The 13,317-nt window shown below is 39.1% G+C and overlaps 1 protein-coding gene across 1 annotated transcript in view; it reads right to left on the bottom strand.

Moving 5' to 3' along the window:
* The window catches only part of dpm1 (dolichyl-phosphate mannosyltransferase subunit 1, catalytic), a 79,669-nt gene that overhangs the window by 5,858 nt on the left and 60,494 nt on the right, over positions 1 to 13,317 (bottom strand). The window contains exons 7-8 of the mRNA XM_078236457.1: positions 9,684 to 9,752; positions 5,590 to 5,704 (exon numbers count right to left, since the gene is read on the bottom strand). Of these exons, the coding sequence (XP_078092583.1) occupies positions 5,590 to 5,704; positions 9,684 to 9,752 (184 nt within the window). The remainder of the gene's footprint in view (positions 1 to 5,589; positions 5,705 to 9,683; positions 9,753 to 13,317) is intronic.

The following is a 13,317-nucleotide window of genomic DNA, read 5'->3' as shown; positions in this document are numbered from 1 at the left end:
GTTGGGCCAGGTCTTCACAAAAAATGCAGATGCTTCCAAAAATGAGAGAGCAGTTGCAAAGTATGATTAGACAATTAAGCTGACTGGGCACACAGATGAGGCCAGATGCAAGCTTTAATGTTCTTGAACTGAGTGCTGTAATGAAGGTCCAGCACATCTTAGAGACAAACAAAAAATTAAAGATGGAGAAATGTGTACTGAAGTTTCCATCTTTGGGCACCCCCAAGAATATAAAATCGTGTGTGTCCAGTGACACCTCTCACGCAAAGCTTGTTGATGGGTTTTCAAGTGCAGTGGATTTCATAATATTTCTTGTGGGTAAAAATGTGAATTGGCCAAGAAAATAAGGCAAATAGTAAAGAGGACCCTGGCTGCAGGTACTCTTTCACCAGTAGAGGTGGTTAACTTGGCATTCTTTTTATTTAAAACAATAAGGGAGATATTACATGGGTGAAATGACAAAGAAAATACCCCAATAGACTTATTTTGACATTGAAACCTTTGGGATAATATACACTCCACAAAGAGTGCAGATGAAAATAAGATTATGAATTAATTTTGCAAGTCTGAAACAAATGGGGAGGAAAAGGAAATCTTGAAGCACCAATGGCTTAATGCAAAAAGCCATTGTTAGAAAGTCACCAACATTTATCATGAAGATACTTGCAGTTTTTCCATTCAGTTATCAGATTGTTTCACCAAAAGGAATGCCTGTAGTGAAAAATTATTGACGGCATTAGAAGAGAGATGACTCAGGATGAATTTTTGAAATTGAGACTTATTTCTCGGTTTCAGTCTTTTGTCATTTTTATTTTTCTTTCGGAAGGGAACCTGTTAAAGTTGGAATTTTTCTGTAATAGAGTACGTAATTTAAGTTGGTAATCAAGGGCAACTGTGCCCAGTTAGGAAAGTATTAGGGCTTCATTACAAGAGTATAAAAAGGTGCTTGCATAGGTTGGGCTGGTGGGAATTGGGAGAGTCTGTGTCCTTACTCTTCAGATTTGGAAATAAACCTGTCTTAAGGTATTAGCTAGCTTCAGACTCATCCTTTCCTCAACATCTGATTATTGGAGTTAACATTGCCCACTCACTCAGGCTCTCTATCTCCCTTTGAAACTTCCTGCTCGTTTATATGATTCACTGTGCCTCCTAACAGTGTTATCTGAAAACTTTCATATACAATTCTCTATTCTTTAATCCATCATTTATATGGTGAAAAGCTAAGGCCCTAGTAAAGATGGAAGAGTAGCATTACTTAATCATATCCTGCCAAATAATATATATTTCTATTTTTATTTGTAAGCAATGTTGTGGAACTAATGAAGTAAAATATGGCAGCAACACTGGGAGCAGGAGCAGCTTTACAGGTGTTGGGCAGCAAGACAGAGAAAATAAGTCTGTGCAAAGAATTCACAACATATTAGATGAATTAATAGCACACAAGTTTGATTTTGTAGCCCTTATAGAGACATTGTTGTAAAGTGACCAAGGTTAGGAACTAAATATTCCAGGATAATTAATTCTTAGTAGTGGTAGGCAAAATGGTAAGGCGGCAAGGGGGATTGGGAAGGGGGTGCAGGGAGCAGTCCTGATAACAAAGGATGGGATAAAGAAAGTAGAGAGAAATGACCTTGGCTTAGAAAATCAAAAAGTAGAACCAGTTTGGGAGGTGTTAAGAAACAGAAAGGGCAGGAGACATTGGTGCAAGTTGTTTATAGGTCCCCTGACAGTAGTTAGGGCAGGCTAAAGTATAAATCAGGAAATGAGAGGCTCATATAGTAATAGTACAGTAAATATGAGAGACTTTAATCTTTGCATAAAATGGGCAAATTTGCAGTGTGGAGGACAGGTTCTTGGGATGTAGACAAGATTGTTTTCTAGATCAGAATGTTGAGGAACCAACTGGGGAACAGGCTATTTTGGATCTAGTATTGTGCAACAAGAAAGGGTTAATTAATTACTGTAGTGAAGGGGTCTCTGGGGAAGAGTGACCATAATATGGCAGAATTTTATATTGGATTTGAAAATGATTTAGTTAAGTTTGGAACTAGGATCTTAAATCTAAACAAAGCAAACTACTCAGGGGCAAGTTGGCTAAGGTAGACTTTGAAAAGGCATGATGTCAGACAATAAATGGCCAGGATTTAAAGACTTAATCTCAATTGCAACAGCAATACATTCCCTTAAGGTACAGAAAAATAGACCATTTGCAGCTAATAAGAGAAATTAATGATAGTATTAAATCAAAGAGGCTAATAATATTGCCAAAAAATAGTAAGCCTGAGAATTGGAGAATTTTAGAAATCAGCAAAGGAGAACTAAGTAATGGGCAAGGAAAGTGAAGAGGGAATGAAACTAGACTAACAAGAGACTCAAGATCAGGTTGCAAACATTTCTTTAGGTATCGTGACGCAAGTGTGCCTTTAAGAAATGCATTTTTAATCATGCCCTCTGCAGTTTGTGAGCAAGTTCTGTTTTTTTCATTGGGGCACTGGCTGCCTGATTAGAAGTCCTTTTATTGTGCTTTAATGATTTAAATGGGGTTTTGTTTATTTTTACTCTGGGCCTCATGCAGTGTCTGGGATTTTTTTATGACCCCGAATTGTGGGAGAAAGAATGATTGACAGGTCAGGAGACAGAAGTTCAGTTTTGGGCTGCTGTTTTACTTAGGTGTTTTTACTTCAGTCTGGATGCAGGCAGGTTGCAGGTTTTCTCTCTCCCCCCCTGGTATTATAGATTCTGCTGGTTAGCTGGAAGGAAGTCTTCTTACCTTCCTGGAATGAGAATTGTGTCTCTTGCAGTGGTTTGCTGGCTAAAAGCTAGAGACCCACAGTGGCATTATCTCTACCTCGAGGTATGCTGGAAGTTACAAGGCTCGAAAGTCAGAGTTTCAATTCTCCAACCAAAAGACTAAGTGTTCCAGCATCATGTGAGCATCCTCATTTTCTATGGTAAACTTGTGGCAGGTGTATGTTTATAGGGAAGTTTGTTTAGTTGGAACATTTCATATAGTTGTTAAGGTGTATACAATATCATGGTTGTTTTTTCTTTTGTTTGTAATTGGTAAAAGTTATTGCTATATGTTAACTGTATTCTTAAATAAACTTTGTTTGATAAAAGCTCCCTAGTGGGTCATCTGAATCATATCGGAAGTGAAACATCTCATGCTTACCCTAGCCAAATTCATGTTGCAAAACTTATGATCCAGGCGGATTTCATAAAACACTGGGTTATAACAGTATATAAATAGGGACCCACCCAGAAATGTACCCAACATTGAAGTCCCAACCCCAAAACTGAAGTTCAATCCTTTGAATTTGTTGTACTGATAGACAATGCAAAAAACATTCCAGAATTAATGGGGAACTATGAGAAATGTCAGGAAATTAGCATTAGTGAAGAAATAGTACTGGAAAAATTAATCATACATAGTAACAAATCTGATCTAACAACCTACAGATGAGGATTTTAAAAGAGGTAGCAACAGAGATAGTGGATGGCACTTAGGGATTCTAGATGATCAAAACCTAAGGATTGGAAAGTAGCAAATGTAACCCCACCATTTAAGAAAGAAGGAAGAGAGAAATGTGGAACGATAGGCAATTTGCAGACATGGTAACAGGGCATTTAGAGAATCATATGATTAAGCAGAGTCAACACAGATTTATGAAAGGTTTGACAAATGGTGCTTAACAAATCCATTTGAATTTTTTTGAGGATGTAACTGGTCAGATGGATAAGTGGGAAACCTGTGGATGTAGTGTATTTGGATTTTTAAAAGCATTCAATAAGGTGCAACACAAGAAGTTGTTACACAAGTTGGGACTCATGGGACTGATTAGCAGGCTGAGGATTGGTTAATGAACAAAAGAGAGTAGGGAAAAATCAGGACTTTTCGGGTTTCGAGGTATTGCAACATTCAGTGCTTGGGTCTCAGGTACTGACAATCTACATTAACAACTTCAATAAGGAGACTGAGTTTAATATATCCAGGTTTGTTGACAATACAAAGCTAGGTGGGACACTAAGTGGTGAGGAGGTTCCAAAGAGGATGCAGAGGAATATCAACAATTTGGGTGAGTGGACAGGAATATGGCTGCTGCTATACAATATGGTAAAGTGTGAAGTTATCCACTTTAGTGTAAAAAATATTCTTGAATGGAGAGAGACAGAGAAATGTTTGCGTTCAGGGGACTGTTTGCCCTTGTGCATGAATAACATGCAGGTAATCAGGAAGGCAAATGGTAGGTAAACTTTATTTACAAAAAGCTTTGAGTACAATAATAAAGAATACAATTATACAAGTCAATGGTGTGGCCACCCTTAAGTGCCTAAGGATGGATATACTTGCTGCAGAGATAGCACAAAATTAAGTTCACTGAACAGGTTCTTTGGATAAAGGGCATTTTCCGGCAAGGACAGATTGATGAGACCAGGCCTCTGTTCTCTGGAGTTCAAAAGAATACGAGGTAATCTAATTGAAACATATAAAATTCTTAAGAGGCTTGACAGAGTAGGTGCTGCGAAAATGTGTCCTCTGGCTGTGGAATCTAGGACACAGGGTCCCAGAACCTGTGAGGTGAGGGTTCGACAGAAGGGTTCAGTCACTTACGACAAAGAGGAGAAATTGCTTCATTCAAAGGATTGTGAATCTTTGGAATTCTCATCCCCACAGTGCAGGGGATAGTCCGTCATTGAGTATATTCAAGATAGAAGTTGATAGATTTTTGGGTACTTAGTGAACCAAGGGATCGTGCCGGACGGTGAGGACGAGGTAGATGATCAGTCAAGATCTTGTTGAATGGCAAAGCAGGCTCACAGGGCCAAATGGCCTACTCCTGCTCTCATTTCTTATGGATTTTTAAAAATATATATGCTATATTTTTGCTTGAAAAGACACATAAAGATAAGGGGGAAACGATCATGAAAGAATAAAGGTATAGAATATACACTGAAATATTTTGTTTCTTTTGTTGGTAGGTGAGCAAGAAACAGGGAATGCAGAAACACAGGTCCAGTTTGTATAAACATATAAGCAAAAACACATTTACAGTTTCCCTATATTAAACTTCCACTTCATACTAAACAATGATTGTTTATAGCCTTTTATTTTGTGCAGGATACACCAGCTATCTTTTGCCTTTCCTTTTTGGTTTGCCTACTCCTAATATGCTCGAACATTTAACAGGGTTAACAGTAGAACTATGTGATTTTTTTTAAAAATCGGAATTTGAAACCATCTATATTTTATTTTGGTGTGGTTATGTGCATACTGTGTGCATCAAATTTACTGTTTAATTTTCTAGGAAAGCAAACTGATGTCAGTACACTATAGGTATCATTAGTGGCAGTATTAAAAACAAACCTGAAAACAGCATAGAGAAATTGTAATGTCCCCCATTTTATCTTTTGAAGACTATTCAGCAGACATGCATTGAAACATTAGCTTCCTTTCATCAAGCTTTTCTGAAAAAAAGGTTTACCTTCATCATTACGTTATGCTCCATAACAATGATAGATTTTGTCATGGAGATTAGCTGATTCTCAGAAATTCATTTTTAGATTTATTTTATTGTGTTAATTTCATACCTCCCCAATACTGTAGTCCAGCTGGCGAGCCCTCACGATCATCTCCATTTGAAAGACATAGCCTTTCGACACACACTTTTCAACCAGTTTCTGCAGTACTTCTTTTCTGTATAATCTATGGGTACAAAAACATTTAGCCTATATTTAAATACATCTCTCTAAACAGAACCTGGAGGGAAAAACAGGCCATAGTTCTGTGCTTCCTCCAGTTTCTAATCCAAAACTGGAAGCACTACCATTTCAACTTTTAGAGTGCTATTCTGTAGCATGCATATCTTTCATCTCCAGAAACAAAGATACTGAGGAAATGATTAATGGGCAAACAAAGAGTGTGATTTTGTACTGACCCACACAAAGGAGAAAGCTCAAATTTAATGATTTGTAAAATTCATTCATGGGATGTGGGCTTTATTGGCTAGGCCAGCACTTATTGTCCATCCTTAATTACCCATGAGAAGCTGGTGAGCGGTTTTCTTGAACTGCTGCAATCCATGTGGTTTAGGTACATCTACAGTGCTGTTAGGGAGGGAGTTCCAGGATTTTGACCCAGCAACAGTGAAGTAATGAGGATATAGTTCCAAGGCAGGGTGGTGTGTGGCTTGGCAGGGAAAATCCAGGTGATGGCCTTCCCATGCATCTGGTGCCCTTGTCCTTGTGGATGGTAGAGGTCACATATTTGGAAGGTGCTGTCTAAGGATCCTTGGTGAGTTCCTGCAGTGTATCTTGTAGATGGTACACATGGCTGCTATTGTGTGTCGGTAGTGGAAGGAGTGAATGGGGTGTATGGTGTTGAGCTTCTTGAGTGCTGCTAGAGATGCACTCATCCAGGCAAGGGAAGAATATTCCATCACACTCCTGTCTTGCGCCTTGTAGAAGATGGGCAGGCTTTGGAGAGTTAGGTCAGTTATTCGCTACAAAGCTCCTGGCCTCTGACTTGCTCTTGTAGCCACAGTATTAATATGGTTAGTCCAGTTCACTTTGTCAATCGTACCCGCCACCCAATCAGGATGTTGATAGTAGGGGATTCAGTGATGGCAATGCCCTTCAATGTCAAGGGATGGCGATTAGACCCTCCCTTGTTAGAGATGCCTCTCCATGTGGTCCATGATAATTTTCCAGCCCTATTTGGAAGATCATGGTTGAAGAAGATAAAGCTTAACTGGAGTGTTGTTAACAGATTGGTCAATGATAAAAAGACCTACAGCACCTCCTGACTAAATACAAGAGTGTATTCAAAGAGACACTTGGCTTAATGAAGGATGTTCAAGTGAAATTCAAGGTAAAGTCTAATAGTCAACCAAAAAGTCTCTAGCAAGAGTGGTGCCTTGTGCAATTTGGCCCACGGTCAAAGAAGATTTAATATGGCTTGTTATCACTGGTGTGTTAGAATGTGTGGCTGGGCTCCACTCATCATACCTGCCATGAAAGCAGATGTTTTAGTTTGTATTTGTGGTGATTTTAAAACAACCATAAATCTAGTGTTGTGCGCTGATAAATATCTGCATCCTCTAATTGGGATAGTCCGGATGAAGGAATTAGCACAGTTATTTTTGGCGGCCAGGTCTGGATACTCAGATTGAAGGTAAAGCGGTACATTGTCAATCCAGTGCATAAATAAGAAATATACCACCGTTGTCTGCTTTACAACCTTGGGAGTGGCCTTAAATGCTATGGCAACGCTTGTGCGTAGATTTTGCTGGTCTGCTTGAGGGTGACATGTTCTTAGTCATAATTGATGCAGAACGTTCTATACAACTAAAGTGGAATAGACGTCCTCCTGATCGACTTTTTTATTGACTGTGTATAATTATTAATGATACATTGCACTGTGTCTAGTATAACGTGGTGGTAATTTGTCATGACCACAGAAGTAAAGGGGGAAGGATGTTATATATTTAAATGCTTGCAGGTGGCTTTAACAACTGATCACATGATTTGATGATGATGTCATTAGGGTGTTGCCGAGGCTGCTGTTTTATTTTCAGTTTGTACTCTGTATAGGAAATAGTTCCCAGAATAAATCTGTCATTAGTTAGTTTAAATCTGTGTGCGCAAACAATGTCTCTTTCTTTTCTAAAACCCACAATCCCTAACATAGTTAGGACGTTACACAAGAAAAGTGGGGTAAGGAGAAATCAGCCATGGTTCACCTCTGATCCCTTTCTACTGCTGGAAAATATTTAGTGTTCAAGTGGGATTTGATTCAACTTTGACGATTCAATATTTTCAAAAGAACTTCAGAAAAACATGAGAAAGTACAAGAAAAATCCAAAATGATTAACTTTACAAATTGTATAATATTAACGTATAAAGGAGATTTAGAATCAAATAGTTCAAATTTGAATTGCTAACTTGTGGATGATAACTGCAGCACAATAAAAATACCATGGTCCGAATTTTTCGTCCATCAGGTGCATGCACTTGGCAGGCCTGGAAGCATATGTAAAACACGCTTCTGGCAGCAGTTGGCCTTACAACATGATTTCATACTGGCTGGCCAGTTAATGGGCAGCCAGTGTAAAATGCATGGTGGGAAACAGCGCTGCCAGAGAAGGTGCTTCCTCAGGGTGACAACCACTCTGGAGCTGTCTTGGAAGTTGCGCAATTCTAAAAAAAATAAATTGCGATGGATAAATTATGCAAATAGCGTCTAGACAGCACATGCAAATATCAACTTGAGGCCCCAGACACCTTTTAAAATTATTTCAGCCTAGACAACTCATCTTGCCCTGGATCGAGGTTGAAGCTAAAATATAAAGACCGCCTGGCCAATCGGCGTGCCCGCCAATTATAAAAGTAGATGGGCCACAAAAAATTGCGTTCAACTGGCCCCTAAGTGGGCGAAATGGCCTGCTTGATTGTTGGTGGGTGCGCTTCAGACTCTCACATGCATCCAATATCTGAAATATTGCACGAGTGCACAATGAAGTCAGGAAGCACACTATCTGACACTCTTCCGGATCAGGTGTATGCCTGCCCGAGCAATGTAAAATTCTGCCCATATATAATCGTGCAAAATTCAATCTCATGTAAAAGTCAACTCCATAATTTTCATTCAAAAAAAAAAAGTTTTTATGTACCTGGTGTAAAAATTGACTCTCATTTGTTTAAAGATCAAAGCCCCCAAAATGTTACAATCAAAAGTTTAATCCTGTAGACGTTAATAATTTGAAACAGTAAATAAATGAATAAATATTAGATAATTAATATGAATTCTTTAATGTTATGGATTTTTAGTTTATTCCATCTTTTTTGGATTCCTTTTAGTTACAAATTAAATACATACTTCAACCCTCAAAAACAATGCCTATGTAAAAGTCGATCTCAAGACTTTTGGCCTCAAAACTTGGTCTGAAAAACTCAACTTTTGCGTGAGTATATATGGTAAAAATGCCGATATGAAAATCTTCTGTCATTCCACTCTACCCATGCCAGAAAACTATGGCTATATGAAATAAGGGTCAAATGTGTGTCAGCTTTGCAAGATCAATAGAATTTAGTACTGGAAGATTAGCCCCAAATTATGTTTATTAAAGAAAACAGGGGCGGCACGGTAGCACAGTGGTTAGCACTGCTGCTTCACAGCTCCAGGGACCTGGGTTCGATTCCCGGCTTGGGTCACTGTTTCTGGGGAGTTTGCACATTCTCCTCGTGTCTGCGTGGGTTTCCTCTGGGTGCTCCGGTTTCCTCCCACAGTCCAAAGATGTGCGGGTTAGGTTGATTGGCCATGCTAAATTTGCCCCTTAGTGTCCTGAGATGCGTAGGTTAGAGGGATTAGTGAGTAAAATATGTAGGGATATGGGGGTAGGGCCTGGGTGGGATTGTGGTCGGTGCAGACTCGATGGGCCGAATGGCCTCTTTCTGTACTGTAGGGTTTCTATGATTCTATGAAAAGTTAAATTTTATTCTTCACCATTGTTATAGTCTCAATACAGCAGATATGATTTGCTTAATGTGAACATAGAGCTTAATAGGAAGGCTGTACTTTTGGCTGTGGTTTTATAACTGTATACACACTCCTTTACATGCCCTGAAGTTATAGAATTACACCCACGGAAATGTAGATTAACAGAGATATAAAACCGCATTCTTACCTGAAGCTACCTGTCAAGTCTGAAGCACCTGGTCTCAATAAAACCTGAGTGACGAAATTTGCCCCTCGGCTGCATTAAAGAACAAAGTGAATAAACACAAATGGAAAACAAAGTGATGTAATTTCATTACCTTTGAGTGTTTAGAGTCAAAGCTTGTCCAAATTCCACACTTAGCAGCTGAATAAATTAAGATTTAAATATAGCACATCCAAATAGATTAACCCATTATAAAACATGTATATAAACATTATAATTAGTGTTTTTTGTTAGATGACAAAAGAGAAGTATAAAATCCATAAGATTAGACCAGAAGTAAAGTTGTGATTGTGTGGAATACTAATTCTGCATGTCTAATTCTTGTCATGGGTGAGATGGAGCTCGCAAATTGGCACACTGACTTGACTGATGGTGCAGATTTTCATACTCTCCCATCTCCATACTCACTCCTATCAGGGGCTGAAAACCCTGACCAAGTATCAACATCATTTGTGGCTCTGTTCTGCACTATCTGCCTCCAGCACTCAAATGTCACAACCGTATTTTCAACACTGCTGTTACACTAATTTGCATTTGATATTTCGAAAAGTGACTGCAATGCTAAAAACAAGTCTTTGACTTTTCTTTGAAGTAAAATTCAATCATTTCTACCAAATGAACTTTAATGTAGATAAAGGTGAATTGAGAAACTTCATTCTGCCCACCCAGTTTACTTCATTATTGAAATCTTGTCCATCATCTTCAAGATCATTCCAGATGAAGACAGCAATTCAGCCCTTCTTAGAGTGACCAATAAAAGCTCAAGTCATATTCTCCTGCACCATTGCAGCATCCAACTGTTTCTTAAATTATTGTAGTTTTTTTGCTTCTATTACTCTATCCTGAAGTCTATTCTATGTATTAACATAAATCTTAAATACTGGTTTAAAAGTAAAAGTTGTTGATTTATCAGTGTCACAATAGGCTTACATTAACGCTGCAATGAAGTTACTGTGAAAATCCCCTAGTCACCACACTCCGGTGCCTGTTCGGGTACACCGAGGGAGAATTTAGCACAGCCAATGCACCTAACCAGCATGTCCTTCAGACTGCGAGATGAAACCAGAGCAACTGGAGGAAACCCACGCAGACACGGGGAGAACATGCAGACTCCGCACAGACAGTGACCCATGCCGGAAATTGAACAGGGTCCCTGGCACAATGAGGCAGCAGTGTTAACCGCTCTGCCACCCCCACGGGTCTCTTTGTATTGTTCTCGCAATTTAGCTGAAATGTTTCCAGATTTAACTTTTCCATACTTTTAGCTGTCTTAATTTCTATAATCACTTTGAAGATCTCAATGCTGAAAAGCATGAGTCTTTCTGGTCTTTCCTCTTAATGTGGAGATGCCGGCGTTGGACTGGGGTAAGCACAGTAAGAAGCCTAACAACACCAGGTTAAAGTCCAACAGGTTTATTTGGTAGCAAAAGCCACTGACTTGCTACCAAATAAACCTGTTGGACTTTAACCTGGTGTTGTTAGACTTCTTACTGTGCTTTCCTCTTAAGTAAGAAGTTTAACAACACCAGGTTAAAGTCCAACAGGTTTATTTGGTAGCAAAAACCACACAAGCTTTCGGAGCTCCAAGCCCCTTCTTCAGGCGAGTGGGAATTCTGTTCACAAACCTGAAGAAGAGGCTTGGAGCTCCGAAAGCTTCTGCGGCTTTTGCTACCAAATAAACCTGTTGGACTTTAACCTGGTGTTGTTAAACTTCTTACTGTGTTTACCCCAGTCCAACGCCGACATCTCCACATCATGACTTTCCTCTTAACTCAGACCTTTGACACCAAGGGCAGGATTTTACCTTTTGGGTCAAACACTGATATCAGGCACCACAAAGCCTTCATGTGTGGGGAAACAGTCACCCATTGGGAGCTGAAAATCCTGCCCCGAGTTCAACATCACCCATGACTCTGGTCAATCTGCCTCCAGCACTCAAATACCACATTGAACAGAATTAAAGACAGTACTCAGCATGCATTATTGCAATGCACTGCAGTCTGATCATAACTTGTACTGTTTTAATAGTCAACATACCTTTGTTAATTGCTGCTCTGTATTGTTTAGACCCATTAAGCATTAAATCTACTTAGACAAAGGCCTCTTTCATTTTCAGAAAGAAATAGTCTCTCTTCTATACCCCAATGCTGATTATTGCAATTAAAGGCGAGGGTAACAAAATAGGGGCAGAGCAAGTTAGGTTTGAAAGATGGAGCTTGGAGTTGGAGGATCTGGGCAGAAGGGAAAACAAGTGATAATTATTTCTTATTGATCAATCCTACAGACTTGAAAAACAAGTGGTCAAACCGTTGAATCAAGGACATCTCTCAAATAAGATTTCTCTTGCAACCCTAAATGCTAATGCATTAAGCTCCCTTTGCTTCTCCTCATTGTTCATCTAGTTATGACTGCTAGACGTTATAAGATGATAATTTTTAAACTCTCTTTAATTCCAGGCAAAAAAGCAGTGATCATGTGACCCACGACTAGTTCTGCCTGATGATGCGCCTGGTTACCATGGGGACAAGGATCCCAGGTCAAACCTTACTGAAAGTCAGGGTGCCAGATTTAACAATTGAACACACATGGGAAGCAGCTGGCTTGGTTTGTGTAGACAAAGACTCTCAGGCAATATGACTCAGGAACCCTGGACAGAGAGAGAGAGATGTTGCTGTGGGCAGCAAAGGAAAGCTACCAGGCAAAACGTATGTGGGAGCGCACTCTCTGGTCAAAGAGGTGGAATCCATGAAAATTTAAGGACACTGGAAGATTCACCCTACTGAAACTGGAGTAAGGAATTACCAGAGTAGTCCGTATTGCTGGATGTCAGCTTGAGGATTCTCTGAAGACTGAGGGGTGTGACTTTTATCAGACACTGGATGTTATGACTCAGTGAAATGGGGAGATGCTGGGAGTTATTTTGGATTCGTTCATGCAAAGACTATAATTCTATGAAGAGTGCCATCTAATGTATAAAAGTAGCATGAAATTATTGGTCATGTTAAGATACTAATTAGGGATATCTTGTCCATAGTTTTTAGTATCTGTTGTCTACCAAGTTCAATCAATGTTAAATTTAGTTGTTTGTTGCAGTAAAAAGGTCTTAAAACGTGAAATCTTGTCACACAATTCCTTTAAAATTCAAATCACTGCTTAAAAAATTATTGGTCTCTGGGGATTGTAATAATCTCTAAACTTGGAACTACTCTGCTCCTCAATGTAGCTTCATAAGCACGGTATCCAAAATTGATTACAATACCTATATAGTTTCACGGAATCAAAATAAGGTGAATTACAATCCCGAATCTTTTTCCCACTTCACATATATGTACATATTCTACTTTTGGAATAATATGCATTGCCTTAAACTTTTTATGCAAAATGGCTTCCAATTCTAGTTTAGGTATGTGCCAAGTCTAAGTCTCTCTGAACTGCAGTTTTATCCATCATCCTTCTTTCTCATACAACTTTGCATCACTTACATTCATTCTACTCACAATATCCTCATTAAGGTTGTTAAAATTATTCACAGCAACATTGGTGGACTCTTGATGGTTGCAGCTGCCAAACTTGAACTGTAGCCACTGACAATTACCCT

The sequence above is a fragment of the Mustelus asterias genome, chromosome 20 (genome assembly GCF_964213995.1).
Source record: "Mustelus asterias chromosome 20, sMusAst1.hap1.1, whole genome shotgun sequence".
Classification (NCBI taxonomy): Eukaryota; Metazoa; Chordata; class Chondrichthyes; order Carcharhiniformes; family Triakidae; genus Mustelus; species Mustelus asterias.
This window is presented reverse-complemented; position numbering and strand designations above follow the sequence as displayed.